Below are 23,252 nucleotides of genomic sequence, written 5' to 3'. Positions count from 1 at the left end.
GTCCTTCCCACTGCTGTATGCATTTCCTCCAGTCCCCGTCATCCCGCAAGTGCTCCGGAGGTTATGGAGGTTCGGTTCCCGGATGATCCTCATTGCTCTGCCATGGGCCAGGAGGACGTGGTACCCGGACCTTCTCGACTTGTCCATTTGCCCTCCACGTCGTCTTCCCTACCGAGACGATCTGCTCTCACGGGAGGGGGGGGTCAGGTTCTCCATCCAGAGGTCAGGTCCCTCAACCTTCACGCTTGGCATCTGAAAGGTTGAGGTTTAAGGATCGGGACCTCCCTGAAGACGTGATGGAGGTGTTGCTTTTGGCCAGACGGCCGGCAACAAAGTCCCTGTACCGTTGCCATTGGAGAAAGTTCTGCGACTGGTGCAGGGTTAAGAATGTGGATCCTTTTCATGTGACATTCCTATGGTTCTGTCTTTTTTGCTTTCTTTGGCCCACAGGGGCCTGCAAGTGGGTACCATCAAAGGTTACCTGGCGGCGCTGTCTATATTTAAGCGCTCGTCTGAGGAGTGTTCTTATTTTAAAATCCATTTAATTTCTCAGTTTTTGAAATAGCTCACTAATGTGTTCCCTCCGTCACCTTTCCAGGTGCCAGGTTGGGATCTGAACCTTGTTCTCAAGTTTCTAATGGGTGCTCCATTTGAGCCTTTGCATTCTTGTCCTTTGAGACTGTTAACCCTTAAAACTGTGTTTTTAGTTGCGGTCACTTCCGCTCGCAGAGTGAGTGAGTTACAGGCACTTTCGGTTAAGCCACCCTTCACTGTGTTTCATAAGGACAGGGTTGTCCTTAGAGTTCGTCCTTTCTTTCTTCCGAAGGTGTTGTCGGAATTTCATTTAAGCCAGAAGGTTATTCTTCCAGCATTTTATCCTCCTCTACATCCTGGTAAGGAAGAGGAGAGGCTCCATAGGCTGGATCCTAGGAGAGCTTTAAGCTTCTATATTTCACGCATGTCCCAGGTCAGAGTGGACGATCAACTCTTTATTGGTTACGCTGGAAGGCGTTTGGGACAAGCCGTCACTAAGCAGACTTTGTCTCGATGGATAATCTTGGAAATTTCTGAATGTTACCGCTTGGCGGGTAAGGACCCTCCTGTTGGTTTACGGGCCCATTCCACTAGGGGTATGGCTGCCTCTACTGCCCTGCAGAGGGCTGATCCTATTCGTAACATCTGTGATGCAGCTACCTGGGCTTCGGTCCATACTTTTGTACGTCACTACTCCCTCGATTCTATCCGTGGGCAGGATCTGGCCTTTGGAAAGGCGGTCCTTTACTCTGCAATTTGATTGGGCATTCTAAATTTGTATATTCTAAATTCTTTTCCCACCTCCTTACGTTGGTACTGCTTTGGGAGTCTGTCATAGATATGGAATACGTCGGAGGACCCAATCCCCTCGAAGAACAAGTTACTCTCTTACCTGGTAACGTTCTTTCGATGGGATGGTCCGACGACGTATTCCATATCGCTTCCTCCCTGCCTTCCCCGCTACAGAATTTCTTATGCAATTGCAGCTTACGTTTCTGCAAAAAACTACAACTGAGGCTACGGCCGTTGTGCGTCCTACTTATAACATCTGGTGACGTCAGCCGTCGGAGGAGGTCCTCGAGGACGGCGTATCGACCTCATTGACGCAGGACACAGACGACGAAAGATTTTCCGAAGCAGCACAGCTGTGGTGATTACTGTCATAGATATGGAATACGTCGTCGGACCATCCCATCGAAAGAACGTTACCAGGTAAGAGAGTAACTTGTTAATTTCCCCCCACCTCCACTCAGTACTTCCTCTTTCCCACTGCCCTCTCCAGCGACTCTTACACTTGGCTCTGGATTGTCCAAACCTGTGGCAACTATGGCGAGTTTCCTTAGATTCTATTCATGCTTTATGTGTTTATGCCTTTGTATGCAGCATCTTGTCCCCTATTCACTGCGAATGACCAGTGTTTATTTAGATGCAAAGAAAAACACAAAAGAGACTCTTGGTGCGCTCCAATTTTGTTATTTCTTATTTGACATCAGTTGGTGCTTAAGCAAATGTATATAACTTTTTTCTTCAGTTAATTATGACAAATATGTCTATACAGTTTTTGATTGCACTCTGTTCTGTATTAGCATTTATACAGTTATTGGTTTCACTTGACTCTGTATTACTTTCATACAGAGTAATTACACTGTTATAATTTCACAATGTTATTTTTGTATAGTCTTAGGTTTCCTTTAAAGTATGAGCATACAGAGTGTTTTCTGTTCTACAGCATCTGTCATTATAGCTTTGCCAACTTCTGCCAAGGATTAAATGATTCCCTCTCACTTTATTCCCTCAACACGTGTTTCTCCGTCTTGTAAGACGTTTCTTCAGGAGGGTTTTCTTCTTGTTTGTATATTTATAGAGAGTTTATGTCCTGCATGGTCTGTTCATAGGCTTGTGGGGAACAAGAAAAAAATACCAAATAATTTGCATTTTACTGAGCCCTTTATATTTTTAATTGTCATTTCTTTCTGTTTAGCAGATTGAAAAGACCAGATTCTGATCTAATATACTTACTTGCAATGTGTTGGGCTTTCCATCAGAAGATTAGTATTAAGTATCATTCTAATTTCTTTTGTTGATTTGGCCCGTTATTTGGTTTTGCCGCTGTTATTATTAGTCTTGTCTCTCTAGCCGTTAGGCATGCAAGTATGAATTTGTTTTCTGAAGTGGAAAGAGAGACAAGAAAAGAATCCAAATGTGAGGATACTCTGATAATGGGTCCTGTTGTCTTGTGCTCTCCTATATCTAACCAATTGTGCACAAGAAGGGATTCTATTTGCTTACCGCATTTATTTTCGTTCCGATTGAATCATGCGCTACCTGTCTTGGAAGTCCGATCGTGGTTGCCGATACAGATTATCTAAAATGGCCATTTGTTTATACACGTAATTGCATTGTGGCTTGATGACGTCATTACGTTCCGTTTTGTTTTCACAGCGTTTGCGCAGTGATGTCATAGTGTCTGTTGCGGGTATGGTTGACAGTAAGGCTTGTGAAGATTCCGTACTAGGCCCAGTTTGTTACTCAACTTAAAAATAGGCAGAGAATACTCCTCATTAACCAACATACAAAGCTACGGTCTATATGGGCAAGATCATTTAGGATAATTAATGAAAATGCAAATAAGCATTTGTGTTACTGGTTTCTTACGTAGCACTTAATTATTGGATTTTGTCATTTAACTTCTAGTAGACATATGTAATGGTTTCCGCATTAAGGCATTTTTTTAATTTTCAAATGCTTGTTTATGGGAATAAGTATAGTGTATGCTCTATTTATATAGCGATTATTTCAGTTGGCCGAAAAGCTCAGTCTTATGTATTCCTGGTATCGAGTGCTTTTAATGGACAGTGTAACATGTTTCTTGTTTGTGATGCATCTAATAGTGTCACAGAATGAAGAATTTACTGCTGTTTGGATGATAAAAAATATTAACACTTTTGCATTCGATTTTGCATTCGATTATAAGAGAGAGTCATCATAGAGTTCAATTGTAGGACACTTTTCATAAGAAATGACCCATTTCTGTGTCAGCGTTCAAACCGATGTTGCAGCAGTCTAGGTTACAGTTCCAAATAGCTTCTCTTTGTCGTAGCATTTTTTCTCTACTACCTCCCATGGGTGGGGGTCAAACTATTTCAATTCCAAAGTATCTAATCTTGTCTGTGTTTCCTCCAGTGTGTTCCATTTTGAAATGTTTACCTAGAGGGTATCTTATGTCAAGATTTTTAATAGTTCTGAGATGTTCTGAGATTCTCGTTTCCAGAGCGCTGATGGTGCTGCCCACATAGAGTTTTGTACAGATGCATTCAATTGCATAGATAACATGATTGGAATTGCAATTGATAAAGTCTTGAATCACATGTGTTCTTCCATCAGGTAGTGTTAGTCTTTTTGCCATTTTCTGAATATTTGCAGTAATTGCACATGCCGCATTTGTAGTTGCCTTTGATTTTTTCTGTTGACCATAGTTTGTTTTTGCCTGGTTTTACTGAATCTCGTACAAAATGAGAAGGGCATAGTATCTGTTTCAAGTTTTTTGCCCTCTTATATGTAATGCTTGGTTGGTCTTCTATGTACTTGGTTAGGTCGTTGTGAAATACTTGCTTCTCACTAGGTATGTCAATGCCCAAAGGCCCCACATACAGAAATAGGTGTTACCAAATCATGGATCTCCCTATATTACTATTTTACTATTTTACTCCTGCTGCCCTGCTCACTAAAGGCAGCTAGTTTGGACTAATGATAAAAAAGGCTACTTCTTCTGCCCTCTTTCCATATCTGACTTGATACTTCTGTCCTTTGAGTTTAGAGACCCACCCACTCCCACTCGCCCCTCCCAATTTCCTTCCGATTATAGGCCCCTGACTCAATTGGCTCTGTCTTCTCTGATCAAGCCCTTGTCCTTTAAGCCATTCCCACAGAAGCTATTTTAGTGCTCATGCGTGACTTTAACCTCCATAAAGTCTCCTCTATTAACCAACTTGGAATCAACTCCCTCCTCTCCGACCTCTCCTTCACTGTCCTTCATAACCTAAGCACTCACTTCCAGAGAAAACCTTATTTATCTTGTCTTCCTTTCACTCCTGCCTCATCCAATCTCAACATAAATCCTTCCCCTTTTCATCAATCTATCTTCAACTTCAGTATCACTGTCTCAACTCTCACCTCCCTATTATACCCTGTATCTTAAAATGTAAATTCAAACCTGACTCCCTGGCCCCCTACCTAGCTGAAGTTAGATCATCTCTTTTTCCACTTTCTCCTCCAGAGTATTTCTCCATCGATCAAGCATTCTCCAACTTCAACCTGCCTATCAGATCTCCCTTTGAGCACCACTATCTCTTTTGAAACCTTCACTCCCGGGACCCTTTGCTCCCAACCCTGAAACAACCTCCAGATCTGCATCTTCTAGACCAGAAAAACCACCCGTGCAGGTGACTTAAGGACCATATCACCCATCTCCTCACCTACAAGGATGACATCCTCTTCTTTACCACAGTCTTAGACTTCGGCAAATTATCCTACTTCACTAATCTCATTACTTATCTTTCCTCTCACCCGTGAAAATTCTCCTCCACGCTCTGTGCCATGCTGCCTCCCTCACATCTTCATTCTATCGCTTTTACAATTTCTGACACTGACTTTGCCCTGGGCTTCTTTTTTAAGATCTGTAAAATTAATGTGTTACTTTACCCACTCTGCTCTCCCTCCCATTCCTGAGTCTCCCATTCCCCATCCCCAATACTTATGCTCCTTCTCAACTTCTCCCACTGAAATTGTGTCAATCCTTAGGACTCCCAAACCTTTTTAGGTCCTTATTTACCCATTGGCCGTTTTATGGTCAGACGTTCTGTTTTCGAATGACTCCATACTTCCAGGCAATGTCTAAGGGCCCTGCATGTGTGTTCCCTCATTTTCACCTCCATTGGATTTCATCTAATGGCACACCAAACAGCCATCAGGATTCCCAATGCTTGCTGACTTTTACTGAACTAACCTAGATTCTGAAATTCCTGTGATTTCCTTTGAATGGTGATTATGGTTCCCTGTTACTTCTGGGGAAGCAGGAAGGTGGGGGGAGGGTATCTAGCCTTAAACTATACCGTAAACATTAATGTTATCATTCATTGGCTTTTGCCCCTCCTCCCAAACAGCCATTCTCAATTCAACTCAATATGCCTAAAATCATCTATGCTATTATTTTCCAAAGAACACCATCAGGGCCCACTGACAACCAGCTGCTCCAGGTTTTAGGTTTAGAAATGTTCTGATACTGTAATAAACCAGTGTGTGTATGTGGGGGGTGGGATGGTAGCATTTGCCCACTCGACATTGGGTTCAAAGATATTCCTAATGAAAGCCAAAAGCTGGTACCCGTGAACATGCAGAAGAGCCTCGACTAGACCTAAAGTAACCCAAGAAAGATGCCCAAGAGCGTGATTCCTGCACCGTGGTTCTTTTTAAAGATGGGCAAAATATCTTCCTGGTTGAATGTTCATGCTTTTGATGGGATGATTCTGCTAACGTAGCCAGTGACAAAAGGAATGAGTGTTAGACCTAAAGGTGGGTCAATCACATGTGTAAATAGCACATTTGGTTTACAAGCGTTTGGTACACACATTTCGATGAGGAATGTGTTACCGGTGATAATAATTTTTCCCCGGAAAAAAGGTCGTCAGTCAATTCTGATTTGTAATGTTAATGAAACTCTGTTAGCACATATTTTCCCACACCTGTTGCCACCCCACTGCCATCTCCGACACATACTTATTCTAAACAAATTGTACATATCTTTGTTTTGCAATTATGATCTACTATATGTAACTAGTATTGTTATCAAATACATGTTTGATGGAATTGTTTTTCTAATTTGTGTGAAATGTAAACGTCCCTCTTACATTGGAACTATATAATCAAGATGTCTGTAACCTCTGCCGTGATGCCTCAGGGTTTGGGTGTATTACAAATGCAATACCCAGACAGTGTTGAAACAACGAAACAAAGAAGTGGTAAGAAATATTCTGGTCAAATGGCATGGTGAGGGAAATTCGGGAATGCCCCCCCTTTGGTCAGGAAATTATGACTTTTAGTTATAACTCTGACTTCAGCAAATTGGAAGATGTTTCTCTAAAATGAACTCTGTTTAACAATACTGGGATAGATTGGAGCACCATGTCTAGTAGTTGGAGTTTAGCAATGGTCTATGGAGATACTCAAGCCTCAACATCACTAATTCCAGGCTTCTCTGTCCTATTATATTATTGAACTGAAATGCACTCTGAAGGGAGTGTAAGATTTAAGATGCACATTTGCTTTTTTTCTGAGAGTGAAACAAAATATAAGGCTTTGATGCAAATTACCCCTGATTTATATTCTGGGACTTGCAGTTTTGGTTTTCTCTTATTCGAAGTATGTCGCAACATGCCCAGGGCTATTGGGTGCAAAGTCAGGATTGGTTGAAGGTGTGGAAAGTGAGATGGCCTGCTCTGAAATTATGGTAAAGATTCTTTTTGAAGGATACAATTGTGCATTGTGAGTTTGGTTGTTTCTCTGTGGGGGCAAGACACCTCGTGTGATCAATCTATTTTAAGGCTGTAACTCTTTGAAAAAGGCTTACTTTCGTAAGTGCTGTCTTGCTGCTGGTAGTCCCGACATGTCTTCGTTCAGCACGTATTTCTTTGTTCCTATGCAAAAGTTTTCTATGTACTCTGCCCAGTTGAGTTGCCGCACATCAAAGTTGTATGCCTGATAATGGAGAAAAGAAAACATGATGAAGCTCAAACAAACACAAGAGGAAAGCAGTAGCCGGAAGTAAGACACTGTGGTGTAGTTGTGATTGGATCTGTATATTTCACAGAGAGGACCGCTTACCTGTAGACTTACATTTAAGCAGTCCACTGTTAAAGTCTCAATAATGTATGGAAATAAGGGTGGTACCAGGCTTCTGTGCATGCTTACGCCTCAGCAAATAATAGTTAATGCTAACCATCATGTCCGTCCGGTGTGGAAGGTTTTTACATGAATTCCTATGTTATCCACCTGATTTTCATAGGCACAAAGACACGCACATTCTGTATGAATTGGAATATCTTGCCACACATTAAAATCGGATATTGGTGGAAATGCTGATGGATTTGTAACATAGAGGGGGGGGGGTGAAGTGACAGAATCCGTCTTTCCACTCTGCACCACTCAATGTGTTACACATCAATCCAAATTGTGCATTAAATCTACGTGTACAGTGTTCTCTGCTGGTTTTAATACACTGTGGACACCCCCTTCTGCAACAAAATGGTGACCTCTGTGTTTAACCCAATACAGTCAGATGTGACACACAATGGGAAGGTATGTATTTGAGGAACAGGTGGGACATAAGATGTGCATGGTTCTCCGAAAGCACGGGTCTGCATCCTGCAGCTCTCCAGATGTTTTGGACTACAACTCCCATGATCCATTAACAATGATTGTGCTGGCTTGCACTGATCATAGCTGTAGTCAAAATCATCTAGAGAGTCAAAGGTTGCAGACCTCTGTCCTAAAGTGATGTGATAGAAACAAATGGGGCGGGAGATAGATCCTGGCTTACTTACATTAATCTGGTAGGAATAGGCAGGACCTTGAACCTCTCAGATATTCTTTAATGGATTTTGTTGTGGCAAATATGGCATAGGGTGTCTGTGCTTCTCCTAAATGGATGTGGTTGGTGCAGATAGTGTAGATTCTGTCTCTGTCTTTGGCTCCCTTAAATGAATGTGGCATGAAGTAAAGATCATTGGTTGCAACCAGCATTGGTTAATCATAGTTTAGTCTTTGCAATCCAGTCTGCCCTTTCTTTCTATGTGTGCCTTCTGTCTGCAATTATCACTCCCTGTCTGTTGCTGGAGGGATCTCTCCCCCTAATGAGTACATTGCAGTGTATAATCGATCATTCAATTGCTCCTAAGCTGTGGATTTTCTGAGCCTTTCTGGGGTCCCATTAACGCGATTTCGTGGAACAGCTAGAAATTGGCTGATTTGGGAGCATAGTGCATACCATTTGGATACCACCTTGTAACACGCTTTTGATGACTTCTAGCTGCTTCCAGTAACTGATTATTTGGCTCATGTCACTAGGGTGCCTCCGGATTTCCAAACATGGGTTGGTAGGTAATGTAAAGTAGACACAAAGTAGACACAAGGAGCATGCAGCCCTAAATGCTGAGGATTCTGTGCTCTACTACCAATCAAGAACAAAACAAAATGCTGGCTATTCTCGCAATCCAACTAAATATCTCCCCTGTTCTATCGGGACTACTAGACCCAAGTTACTCTCTCGACTATGCCTCGAGCTTATTAGGTTTCACGCCTCGGTCATCCATGCCCAGCTGTGGTCCCACACAAGCTCTAACTATGAACCTGTTTCCTTTAAACATATTGTAAAATTCAAAACCTGTATATATTTGCAAATTGCTATCTATTTTTTTCTACCAATGTATAATTCACTGTATTTCACTGTATTTTGTATCTTATTGTATATAACTCTGTAACATGTACCGTAAGAAAAGCGCCCTAATACCTTCGGGCTCGGTGCGCTATACAAGCAAATAAAACAAAACAAACATGGTCAGAGTGAGCGAATTGAGCGACTAATGGTTTCGCTTTAAGTAAGAAAATGGAAATTCATCTATTGCTATATGATGTAATAAGATTGAACCAGTAAAGAGAAATCCTGTGGTAATTTGGCATCAGTGCTTCTGTACTTTTATGGGTTTAGTTAAGTTTTGTACTTTTAATCGCTTTTTGGATATGTTGAAGTTTTGCACTGAGAATTTTTATTACACTTTTTTGCATTTTTCTTCAGTGTACTCTTGCATTTTTCACTTTGCGCATTTTGCACAGTTAAGATTTAACCTAATCTGAACCGAAAATGATTTGTAATTATTGTTTATAGTATTGTATTTATCGAGTGCATACGCCTGCGCTCTGTCCCATGTAATAACGGTGTAATAAAATGATCAAACAAAAATTGAACAATAAAATGGATTCACATAAGGCAGGAGAGGAAAGCAAGAATGGCATTTGAAGAAAGCGAAACAAACGTAGAGAGGTAGGGGAGAAAATGGAGTGGGGAAGAACTTGTCAGTGTTTGGGAGCGAGGAGTGTGAAAGAGTGCAAGCTGGTAGGCGGGAAGGCCAGTGAGCATGGTGGAGCAGTAGCAAATCGACGAGAAAGAATTTAAGTGGCAGTAAACGACACATTTTAGGGATATTAAACAGTTAAAATAAGCAGTTGCAAGAAAATAGTAGAAATGTGAGAAGAAAAGGTGAGGGATGAGTAAACATGTACTCCAACATTTTGAGCGGTGACTGAGAAGGGATGAAGGACAAGAGGGAAAGAAATAGGAGCAGGGGAGATAGAGGAGGATGGGACAAAAAGACTTAATTTTTATAGAGATGCAAATGGAGATAGTGAGGGTGCATCCACTGCTGGATTTTAAGATGGCTAAAATTGCAGACAGAGGAGAAGTAGAGAGAGAAACATGGAGAGGGCTGTAGGAGAAATTCCTGACACTTCTCTTTTTTACCACAGCTTTAACCATGGTATCATAGCTAGACATCTATAGAACGTGTACTGTGCATTTGATTATATATGTGCTTTTTACCTTTAGATGCAGCCCAAAGACCAGCCAGACACAAAACATAACCCCACACCCTCTCACAGTTAGGCTCTTTTATATGTATATTCTGTTTTTATCAGTCAGAAAAACACACATTGCCTCAAAAATCATTACATTGCACGTGTGAGAAAACAGAAAACACACTCTACATCACCAAACATTACATTGGATCAGTATGGTAATTCAAACATAAGAAATGTGCCTCTATCCTGAAACATACTAGCTGGCACTTTGCTATGAAAGCAAATGCATTATGAATACAGTTTCAGTTGTTATTTACTCCCCTACCGAAAGCTAATGTTGAGCAAGATTATGTAGATTGTGAGATTGGTGATTCTAAGATTCTGACCCCCTCAGCATGAAAGAAGCAACTCCCAGCTAATACTTTGGATTCTGGCTACTTTGTTAATCCTTCGATACCAAACAGATTAAAAAGGTTCTGCCGTCTGTGCCCAGTAGAACGCTTCACCAATTACGATACCCTGCAGAAGGGAGTTTTAATCGATTATTAACCTATCATACTCACACTGGGTTCTCTGTTTTTTTTTTTTAAATGATTGGCTCGCCTCTGACTCGCCAGACCCTTTTCCAGTGAAGTACGATTGGCCCGTATCTGCCAGGACACTGCCCCAATTAGAAACACTTCCTTCAAAGCACTCTCTCTCAGCTACATCGGTCTCCAGGCAGCCAGAAACAGCACCTCGCTACCGCCCCAAAGATAGAAGCCTGACAAGGCACCGGCAGCTCTCCCTCTCACCAGGAAGCTCCATAGACCAGTGATCTTGACCCAGCAGAACCCAAAAAGCTCAGAACAACTGATCACAGAAGACCAGCAGAACCCCCTTCCTCCTTTCACCCTCTTTTAAGCCCTTCAGTAGGAGCTGCCTCTTAACCTATGCTTCCATGTGTTTTGTTTATCATTGTCATACCACGTGCCAGAACCTTTTAGCACCAATCCTGCCCCCTTCCGATTCCATTTGTGTAACTTTCCAGCCCAGGCTTAAATGACCTTTCGACAGTATTCGGCATAACACCTCCCCATAATGTTGCTTATTCTTGCTTCCTGTTCCTGTTCAGGAAAATGAACATCTATTCTCAAGGCCCATCGTGCTGCAGGCTCTGCTCTGCTGTCAGCTTTCAATGTTACATACATTTTCCTGAACCTGGCAAGGATCAGTCAGCAGTGTTTGTGGGTCTTCTGCACTTCAGTACACTCAGAACCTGTGGCCTAACAGTTCTGGCCCACTGAATTCACCCCTATACTAGTTGTTAGTACCCAATGTCACCCCCGTTGTTATACCTAATGCTAAATGTTAGTAATCCATGTACTAAAATAGACACAGCATATGGCACACATTCTTTAGCTCACAACTTCTCCTACCGGGCCAAGGACAGAGCTGTGAGAAACACAAGACTACAGGAGAGGAGAAGAAGACAGGGTACAAGCCCAAGAAACAGAGAAGATGCAGTCAGAAAGATAAGAAGAAAATAAGTGTAGGACAGAGTTGGTGAAGCCCAGGGAGGAGAGAGAGTTGATCGACAGTATCGAAAGCATCAGAGAAAACAATAAAATCATATTACTGTATCTGTAGAATTCTGGCTTCATTTTATGGCAAAAGCGTTGATTGTCTTAACCCATTCATAGACTGCAATAGCATGGACAAAGAATACAATTTAAAGAGTGCTATACTCAAAGAAGAATAAAGTGGGTTCAAAAGACATCAAGAGTGCACCTTCCCAAAAGGGTGACATTGATAAATTGAAGCAATTTCACTTATCAAGCCAAAGTAACCAGGAATGTAATGGTGTAGATGAGCCTGGGACAAAGATTTCCCAAGAAGAGGGCAAGATTGACAGTTACATATATCATTGAGAAGTCCCATAATTAGAGTAACAGCACTTAAAACAAATGTCCCTGGCTTGTTCTAACTTCAAGTCAAGATCACATTCTAAACTGGTAGCACCAGTATGCATCAGGATAGGGACCTGGGATAGTGGATCAGTCCTTATATGAGACATAATTACATTTAGAGAAAGATATGAATTAATAAGAGACTTTGCCAAAAATACAACTTGTTGAGAAGGAATTGACTAATAACTGTCCAGAGACTTTGATATCTACTCCAACACCTTCTTTAGTATGTGGGTTAACTGTAGTTTGAAAGAATTTAGTAAAACTATATGATAAGCTGTCAGAGGTGATCGTACTTATAGTGCAGATTCTTGTTCAAGATTGGAATTGAAATAGGGCGCTGTGTTAAGTATGCTAGAAGTCAACTATCAGTCAACTATCAGGCGTTTAACCTAGATTATGAAAGCATAAATCAGTCCAATGTTTTGGCCAATGCTGAAGAGAATAACAAGGAGTCTAACATGCTTAAAATTGATGCATCTCTTAATTGTGATGAAAAAGTAGCTCCTTTTTGGATAAGCAGAAAAATTGAATGGGACTGGGGTAAAAATGTTTGGGGAGTAAAAATGTTTGGGGAATCAGAAAACAGTCAAGACAAAGTCATAAAAAGACAAGCAGAGTAGGAGAAAAGAATGGCCTGCAATGACGTGAAACTCCCGCTTCAAATCAGGTGCATGTACATTTTAAAGTTCAAACAGCGTTGGCAACTACCATTGAGGGTTTTTACGAATGTATGAATGGCTTCTAAAAAGTGATGTACTTAAAGGAATGGTTCGCCCAAAAATTATTATTGGCCAAAAAGATGGGCAATAATTTAAAAAAAAATATTCACACTTTTCTTAAAAGTTCCTATGTAAAGTTTTGAGCAAATGAAGCTCAAACCTTGCAAAAGGAAGCAGATGGGGGCATCCATTTTGTGAAATGGATACCCGCCTGTGCTTGCTTTTGCAGCACTAATGAAGGAAAAGCCAGCCAGCTGTAGTAAACAAAAGCTACCACTGGGTGGCTTTTCCTTCATTGGTGCCGTGACCCAGGGGACGGAGACCGGAGACTACAGGCAGAAAAGCTGCAGCTGCATCTCGGTAAGTGCTATTTCAAAAAAAAAAAGCAACACTATCTGTGTTTTTTTTTCTAAATTTTCCAGCCTGGAGGAGCCCGGAAAACTTTTAAATAAAGCCGTAGCTTTGAAATCGTTGTATTTATGTTTGCGGTAGCTTTTGAAGCTACCGCAAACATAAATACAACGTTATTGTGTTTGAAAACGCTATGGTTTTTCTTTCTAAGTTTCTCTGGCTCCTCCGAGTCGGAGGAGCCTGAGAAACTTAGAAAGAAAAACCGCAGCGTTTTTGAAACACAACCGCGTTGTGTTTCTGCCTGCTGTGGCTATCACTTTGGGTCTCTGGTGCTCCCCCAGGAGCCCAAGAGCCCCAAATGGGAAAGCAGCTGCAGGCAGAAACACAACGCGGTTGTGTTTCGAAAAAGCTGCGTTTTTTCTTTCTAAGTTTCTCAGGCTCCTCCGAGCGGGAGGAGCCTGAGAAACTTAGAAAGAAAAAACACAGCGTTTTTAAACATAACAATGTTGTGTTTCTGCCTGCCGTGGCTATCACTTTGGGTCTCCGGTGCTCCCCCAGGAGCCCGAGAGCCCCAAATGGGAAAGCAGCTGCAGGCAGAAACACAACGCGGTTGTGTTTTGAAAAAGATGCAGTTTTTCTTTCTAAGTTTCTCAGGCTCCTCCAGCCCGGAAAACGTAGAAAAAAAACGCAGCTAGTGTTTATTTTTTTAAAAAAAAAAATAGCACTTACTGAGATGCAGCTGCAGCTTTTCTGCCTGTAGTCTCCGGTCTCCGTCCTCCGAGTCCCGGCACCAATGAAGGAAAAGCCACCCAGTGTTAGCTTTTGTTTACTACAGCTGGCTGGCTTTTCCTTCATTAGTGCCGCAAAGGCAAGCACAGGCGGGTATCCATTTAAAAAAATGGATGCCCCCATGTGCTTCCTTTTGTAAAGTTTGAGCTTCATTTGCTCAAAACTTTACATAGGAACTTAAAAATAAAGTGTGACATTTCTTTTTTTATTATTGCCCATCTTTTTGCCCAATAATAATTTTTTGGCCGAACCATTCCTTTAAGGTTAAGGGAAGGAAGAAGAAGGCTGAAACAATAAACGGAATAAGAGCTAAGGAAAATGTGGGGCAAAAGAGCAATGAGAAAAGGACAGTAAAGAAAAGAGTTAATTACATTTTAAATTGAAGATATGAAGGTTTTACGGAATGGGAAAAAAGATGTGCCTAATAGTGAAAATAAAAGGACAGAAAGATCTTCCTTTGATTATCCTGAAAGGGAAATGGAAACAAATGAAGAGCTAGAAGTAGTGAGAGAATTAAGTCATCTTGAAAGAAATATGTTGCATCACATAACTGTGTAGAGCCTAAGAGGGGTACAGGTAAGTAAGTAATAGTATTTATTTGGAAGCATCGATTAACAACATAAACAACATGTTAGGATAAATTGCAGTCCAAAATATAAACATAATACTAAGACTTCTAATAGCCCTTGAATATCTTATAAAAGCGGTTTTGGCAAACAGTTGGTCATCATAGATGAAATGTATATAATTGTAATTCATAAAATGCCACACATGTTTTGATATTCTGTTTAATGAAATTAGCCTAAGCGATTTCTTCTTTGGTCAATAAAGTTGCAACAGATCAATAAAAAGATGTATAATATCCACATCAAACGCAAACCTACAGGCACATTTCCTGCTTCCTCATTACCACTTCATGTAAGCCTTAAGGGGCAAAACATTTCAATGGATGATTATTAAAATCCTCCTGCACTTGGGGGCTTTGAGATCGCTTATTTAACTACTGTCATTTAGACCTTGGTGCATTGTAGCATACAGTTTCATAGAGCTGAGGTTATTATTATGGAGCATAGTTGTGTATTGACCTGCTTTAAAGCATTGCCTTAAACTGGCTACTAGACAAATTATTAATTACAGAGACAGAATCAAAAATCTACTTATACAGAAGGGAAAAAAGACAAACACATAAAAAAACGTGGAAATGACCATTGGCCAAGAGCTTAAAAAAATATTTTTCAACTATGCCTATGTTAGGGAATTTGGAACCAGTAAACAAGCAAAGTTTAATGGCCATGAAATTGACAACGTGGTATAAGCTTTGTGGGAGTAGGACCTTTTAAAGATTAGTTGAATGGTAAGCCTTTAAGACTTTAAGGGTAAAGGGCTCAAGCCCTTAACTTGGGTGGTGGGCCATTACCAACATGGTTGGCCCCCTGCCTCGGTTAATATTGCCTCATTAAGAAAAAATGAAAAATTAAAGTCTGTTGTGTTTGATTGTTAATAAGCCTTACAGGAAAATGTTGAACTATCGGAACCAGAGCTCTTCTCTTATGGCAATAGAACATGTAAAGATACTTGGGGAGTGGTCAATGACCACAGAATATCTTGTCTTTTTGTAGACCAGAGGTATGCCGCCTGCAACTCTCCCCATGTTTTGGACTACGACTTCCATGAATCATCACCAATGACTATTTGGGCTAGAGTTAATGGGAGTTTTAGTCCGAAACATCTGGAGAGCCAAAGGTTGCAGACTCTTGCCCTAGGCAGACATTTACTCAAGAAACAAAAAGTGACTTGGGATGCAAAATAAAAGAAATAAAACAATATTTGGTGAATAATCGTGTGCAAGGGAATCAGAAAATAAATAATTTAAAACAATGGATTAAAGTGTAATTTAAAGGGTCACTATGGTAAATGGAGAGAGATGCTTTAAATTATGCTAAATGATCATACTAATAGATTTTGGGATCCGTTGAACAAAAAGGCTTTTAGTAGTGAAACTACACAAATCGATCCCATTGTTGAGGGGGGTTGGGCCTCATGTCTTAAACAGATATTTGCAAGACCATTTGGGGAATCGCAAGTAAGAGCAGATGTGAATTGCCTGATTAAGAAGCTTTGTTTGATGTGGTTGAGATCAAGAGAGAAATTAAAGGACTATGGCCCTCCCATGTACCGGTGCCAGATAGGTTGGCTAGTGGTGTTATAAAAGCTGAGCTAATGGTGTGGTCCAATTTGCTGTTGAAAGTATTCAAAAGCAGTGTTGACACTTCACATTTACTGACAACTTGTAGCACTGCAAATCCGATTAACATCCAAAAAAGGAATGAAAGTCGATCTGTAAAACTACCCTCTCTTAGCTCTCTTAGATACATTAATCAAAATATTTACCTTCCTCATTTTCAAAGGGATAGAAATTCAGGTAGAGAGGATAAATGTTCTACCGATCTTTCAGAATGGATTTGGGACAGAAATGGCTATGTAACATCAGACACGCCTGATCAATATATTGGCAGGGAGGGATTTGAGGCCTTATAATCTGCATTTATACACAGAGTTCTTAGACTTAGCAGCAGAATTCAATAGAGTGTATAAGACAGTACTTTGGAGAACATGAGTGCCTTTAGATGTATATAAAGCTCAGCTAAAATTGATCATTCGGTTGCATGAAAACACCTCATTAAAGGCCTGTATAAGCATGTTAGGAAGCATGTCAACTTCTATATAGGCACATTGGGGGTATGCAGTGAAGTTACTGAATACAAAATAACAAAAAAACATTTTTAATGAAATGTTTTAACTAATAATTACCGATTTATTTTAACATTCATTTATGGGGTAGGGTAAGGGGATAAAGTGGGTGGGGAGGAGTTTGGGGTGGGATTATAAAAAAAAGGAAAATTGGGGTTCAGGGAGGAACCCCCAAATAAAAAAAAAAGTAATAATTTTTCATTAAAAACGTTTCATTAGAAATACTTTTGTTATTTTTTCATTCATTAATATGACATGGAACCACACTGAGGCCTAGAAAAGGTGAATGCTAGCTCCACTTGTGTTTAATTTATACATCACAAAGTTAGAGGAGGCTTTGATGAAGATTTCAAAATCCCCCACACCCCAAAAGAACCTAGTAGCTGCAAAGTGTACTACCTACTACCTACTCTGACTAAACACTGTTCCTATATAAGGGTAGCATTTACCTGAACAGGAGTCTGGAGCCTACAGATACCTATTTTACAAGGAATAGCTTTATAAATAAATAAAAGAATATGGTATTGAGTAGGAAGAAGACAAAAAAAAAGCTTTACATTGAGATTGACCTCACTGAAACAGCAATGATAGAAGACTTCTTGTATCTAGGTTTTCATTTCAATACTAAATTTAAAATAAATAGTGTGAATAACTAATCTAGCAAAAACTAGTAACATTAATGGGTGCCATTAGAACTTGTTTGATCTAGAATACAGTCGTCATTCTCTGATGCCAGTCGTATGGATTTATAACGAAAATGTGGGGCAAGTAGGTCTTTAGGGAAGGGAAATAAGATTGGACGATTATCGTGTTTGATTAAAATGCCTACAGGGTTGAATTTGGAGACCATGACTAGACATAACGAGCCAAAAATCAATACAGTTAGTTAAAGACAAACTTGGCCTACTGTCCCTTCAGGCAAATGAAGTGTTTAGATGTTTAACTTATTTGTCTAAAGTTGATAACTCAGTGTAAATACACTGTTGTTCTTCATAAAAAAGGGAATTTTAAAGCCGGATAACAAAACATTGATGACATTTCCATTATTGGACAGGAAAATAATTGAGGTTGCAAATATTAAACTGATTTGACTTTATCATTAAATTGAATAATTGGAGACACAAAAACAACATGTATGATTGGTGGGTGAATGATATATATTTAAGGCACAGAAATCTGTCAAACAAGCACACAAATTATTACCCAATATTCAATTCAATGCAGAAATATGTGTGCAATTTTCTAGGTAGGAATCTGTAAAGATTTTTTTGCTAATTAGCTGCAATAGATTAAACACAATGGAAATGTACATTTGTGTAAGTTTAAAGGACATATACAAATCATGAAGCATTTAGTAGCTGAATGCCTTGAAATTGACGGTTTATGATCTGATAATTTAGGTAGATTTGTAACACTAAAAACTGATGAATTCTAGTACATAGAATTTTAAATGGGCAACGCATTTTGCTAACATTGGTAGTTTCATGTTTTTGGAAATCAGTAGAAGTTTTGATTGCCAACATTTAATAGGATGTAAAGAGAAACTGTAAATCAAACAATGGCTGGAAATTTAAGATGGCGCTATTAAATTGTAAACATTTTAAAGGGTTAGCATAATAGGGTGTATATATATATATGTAATACAATTATATCTAATGCACTCCTTAAATAAAACAATACAATCTACTTTAAATATATTAACAAGTTTAGTTCATTTAATAGGAACACAAAAATGTGCGATATGTCAGAGAACACTAACCTTCTTGTCCTCGGAGCTGAGATGTCCCATTAATATATTCATGTTGTCCGAGCTCCACTCCCATGACTGTTTGCTAAAGTACTCATAGAGCATCATAGACTTGTGGAGTCGATTGAAGATCTTCATCATCCTGAAATGAATGCCAGAAACGTAAAGCATTAAACTGAAAAACAGACACACATCCTTCAAAGATGCCTATTTAACATGGGGCTTTAGGCAATGTAGAGGGAAAACATGATGTTAATTTGAGCTGCAGATTTTTAACAGGCTGGTGCTGATTTGTGTCCAGTAAGAGTATGCCCTTAGTATTCAGTTCTGCTGAAGATGCGATGTGGCAGAAATCGTTTCAAAGATGTATCTGTTGTCAGCATAAAAATGACCGTAGAGTGTTAAACATTTTTTGGGAACATGTTTGCCGTTTGTGTGCCCATTACCGCTAGCAAATTGTTGGCGTTATGGCAATAGATTTATCTTAATTCCATCAACACATTTCACAGAGGCTAATATTGGCTTATTTTCCCTCCTATGTACTTAGGCTCTATAGTACTAAGAAGGGTAGCTTGGTCAGGTTAAACCACCCCAAAAGAACCTGTAAAGGGAAAATTCCTATGTACCTTTCTAGAATGAGATTTCTAAAAACGTTGTAGTGGAATATATTCCATTTATACTGATTTGACAGTGCTACTATAACAGCCTGGTTCAACACCACCAAAGTCAAACTTCGACGCTGGGACATACTACCCCTTGCTCTATTTGGGCTCAGCACTAGCCTGTTTGATCTATGTCATTTGTATTGTTGCCTGGGAGATGTCGCTTGAGTGCGAATGGTCAAGTTTACTTCTCTTCCCCGTTCGAGCTGTGACATCATCACGTGCCATTGTTTATCTTGTCTATACTCTGTGGCATATTCCTCACCTTAGGGGGCTAGAGCTGTTCTTTGATGTTGTGTTACTAGTTGTGTTACTAGGGAGGAGTTTACCCAACAGTGAGCGACAGGCAGGGGAATCAATGATGTATGATATTGATAGGAATTGTGACAGTTGTGACTGACAGCTGTGCCCTGAGGGGAACTTAAGATGGCACCTGGACAGATCAGAGGTTCTGGTAGAGGGTGCTAACATCTGTTCTAATACTACGCTCCCAAACATATAGTGTAGAAATATACTTTCTTAATGTATGGATGGACATCAATAGGGGGCCTACAGGGATATCAGCTGCTAACTTTGTTAACCCTCTTTACTCCCCATGGTGGTATATGTGCTACTCCAGCTCAAAGAGGCACTGTCAGTGGCAGCTAGACAGGTGAGCTTCACAGAAGTGATTGCATGATGGAAAACATAGATTCCATTAGCAAACAAACTATTGTGTCCTTTTTATTTTGGTGGAAGGTGTTCATTTCATTGTAGACAGAAATCAATGTTATAATATCTGTTTTTAAGAGGGAAATGTGAAATGCTAGCACATGCTGATGCTTCAAATATGTGTGGTGTACAATAGGACTCATTTTCTCAATCTTGTTGAATATGGACCAGACTGAATCTATGTGGCTGTTAATTATCTCTTTGAAGATGATGGGGAGTCTTTATTTTCACATAGCAAAGTAGATTAGGTGAACATAATACAACAATTAAAAGACAGAACTATTCATGTACCAGGCTGTGGAAATTAGGAAAATTATTTAAAATGTATTGGAAAATGAATCTCTTGCTGTCCAACATTTACAGTGTTCTTTGCTTTCATCTGTTTGCACCTGACATGAACGTACCTAGGATTCCTGGCATTTATTCCTACTGGATTTAAACTGAGTAAGTGTGTATGTATGAGAAAAAAAGAGGGTGCAACAACAAATATTAACCTTTTAACTGCCATGGGTTTCCCCCCCAGTGCCAAGGCCTTTTTGGTGATTTCAGTATTTCACCATAAAAAGCCTTCTAACATTTTCTCCTTCATTAACCCCTTAAGTGCCAAGGACGAGCTATCTCGTCCTTGGCACTGGGGAGGTAATCCCAAGGACGAGATACCTCGCCCTTGGCACTTATTAAGGAAACATTATTAAAATTAAAGTAGTAGACTACACATAAAATAGTGATTTAAGAGAGTGGTACAGCTTTCCACAGGTGCAAGTGAGATACTTCCATGGGTTTAGCTCCTGCTTCAGAGATATGTGCACAACCTACAGGCACACGATGAAACCCCAGTTCTTCATCCTTCCCAGGTCAATACATTGAATATAATAACATTGTGTATAAATTGCACAGTTTATTACATCACTTTAAGTGGTTGTCATGGAGCATTACAATGAAAGGAAGCACTATGTTTTGTAAAATAGAACTTCTGTGAAATAGGTTCACTTTGTTGCACCAATCTTTGCTGAAGAACCCTGCACGCACAAGCCTCCTCAACCCCTTGACATTGTGGCACGGCACCTTAAGCTTAGGTTGTACCAGCAATTGAGGCTGTACGTGGGCATAGAATGCACATTTGGCAGTATCTGGTTATGGGAGGCTGTGCCTCCTATATGGTGTCTGTATCTAGCATGGGAGGCTATAAGTGGCATACGGTGGCAGTACCTATTCTCAAAGGGCTGCAATGGCATATGCAGGCCGTGCCCCTGACCTTTGATGCCACTGGCATATCATGAATACACCCATGCATATACTCAATCACGGCAGCACCCTCATTAATATACGGTTGGGAACTGAAATAACCTTTGCCTTCTTTACAAACTGTTTGTTAGTTTGTTATTTTGCACTTATTGTAACTTTTTTACTTCAGTGATGTCACTTCGTATCATACTGTGAAGGTGAAAGGTCATGGGACATCACTTTTTGGGGGGCTAATTAACATCAACGTTCATTTGATGTCACTTCCTCTGACATCATCAGGAGAGATTGATATGCAAATGGTTATTCCTCCTTTGTGAAAGGTACAGTGAGCTAAACTACAGACTCTTAATAATAATAATAATAATAATAATTTCGCATTTATATAGCGCTACGAACCCTCAGGTATCTGAGCGCTGCTTATAATTACCCACGGTGTGTGGTGCTCATTTATCGACCTCGGAAGGATGAAAGGCTGAGTTTGGCCCTGCCGATTCAAACCTGCGTTAGCAAGCTCTGCACAGATGTCAAAGCGAGTGCTCTACTCGCTGTGCCACTTGACCGGCAAGTGGGCAACTTCCCATAGAACTGGTTCTCGCAGAGGGGCGCCCGTATCTCTTTTTCTATCATCAGGAGAGGGATGAAACTTCTGTTGCACTTGAACATTTGGTGAAATTACGTCCTTGGACTTCCAGTTTTCCTGGCCTGCATTTTAGGACTGGCAATGTTTGGGATTAGCCCATGTATAGTATGAGGGGTCAGTAATGCGAGACTGAAGACTATGTTTAGTTTTCTCAATCTTCGACATTTTATTTTAAACCAAAATAAACAATAAACCCTAAATAAACCGACTCTACCAGGGGATTCCCTACCTTGTCTACGATCTAAGGGAAACCTCCTAGCATTCACAATACTAACCATCACAATAAAAAACATAAATATTTAAAGAAACTACATAAGTGAAAGGCTACCAAACAACCAGTGTCTTGGATGACTTCTACTTGTCCTGGGCAGATCTAGATCCCTCAGGAATTACCCAAAGTTAAATCAAGGAAAAGAAAAGCCTTGAAAAGTTCCAAAGAAATACAAGTTCACACAAATACAAATAAACTGGTAACAGTTCTTCTTTACTTGATGAACAGATTCCCCTTTCCAAATACTACAAAGAAAACAACAGCACCAATGGGATTACTGGACAGTCTCCTTCCAGGAAAAAATCGACAAAGTTGAAGACAAAAGTTCCACTCCTGCTTAACAACTCGCTAACTTGCAACTTCTGTGGTGTCTTTTATAAACAGTTTTGTCAGGATGCTTCTGCTTACGGTTTACTCTCTCCCCAGCAACTCTCTTCTATTAATGAAACTGAGCGAGCAGGCTGCCTTACCCCACAGTTGACTTCTGCTTCTGCTACATTCAACTACTACAGTTCTGACAATCATGTTGGTGACCACTGTTCTGCTGCTGCTATTGCAACTTATAGGGTTAGGAAACTTCCACAAGACTTCTTCGACCACTTTAGGTTGGCAAGGCAGAGGGCAGCCTCTTTTCCTTTTCTTGTGCCTTGTAGCTGCCAACCACAATTATACTGCTACTACTACAACTTTAAAATATTTAGGCAACTTCAACAAGACTTCTTTGACCTCCACAGGTTGGGAAGGCACTCTTCTCTCTTGTGTCACAAGAAAGCATAGCCTCTTTGCCTTTCCTTCTGTCTTTCAGCTACCACAACGTTTGGTTTTAGCTTTCAAACTATTTCTTTTTGCCCTAAACAGTCTTAGCTCTACAGATTTTAAATGTGTTGATCTGAACAGGTACCCAGCTCCCTTCAACAGCTTCAATGATACAGTGGTTATCCCAAAGTTGTAGTGCCACTCTTTTCAGCCTTGCATAACCTTCATCACCCCTATGTTAAAGGTCTTTGAGGTAACAGCAGCTTCCACAACTCTAAAAAGGTTACCAGTCATTTGGTCGAAAAAAATTGGTCGACTGGACAATTGGTCGAACCAATTTGGTCGAAAACCAAATGGTCGAATTTTTTATTTTTTTTATTTTCACCCCTTTTTTTGGGGGGGGTCCCGCCTCACCCCCTTTTTTTTCTAAAAAACCCTTATTTTAAAAACGAAAACCCGAAAAATAAATATATAATAATAAAAAAAAAATTCGACCA

General features: G+C 40.1%; 1 protein-coding gene across 2 annotated transcripts in view; it reads right to left on the bottom strand.

Moving 5' to 3' along the window:
* Nucleotides 1-23,252, bottom strand: part of FAR2 (fatty acyl-CoA reductase 2) — a 549,695-nt gene that overhangs the window by 12,915 nt on the left and 513,528 nt on the right. For both annotated transcript variants that reach the window (XM_069628526.1, XM_069628527.1), the window contains exons 10-11: nt 18,483-18,612; nt 7,160-7,287 (exon numbers count right to left, since the gene is read on the bottom strand). In XM_069628526.1, the coding sequence (XP_069484627.1) occupies nt 7,160-7,287; nt 18,483-18,612 (258 nt within the window). The remainder of the gene's footprint in view (nt 1-7,159; nt 7,288-18,482; nt 18,613-23,252) is intronic.

This window comes from Ambystoma mexicanum, chromosome 12 (assembly GCF_040938575.1).
Source record: "Ambystoma mexicanum isolate Mex_15411 chromosome 12, UKY_AmexF1_1, whole genome shotgun sequence".
Lineage (NCBI taxonomy): Eukaryota > Metazoa > Chordata > Amphibia > Caudata > Ambystomatidae > Ambystoma > Ambystoma mexicanum.
Note: the sequence above shows the minus strand (reverse complement) of the source record. Positions and strands in the feature narration are given on the sequence as shown.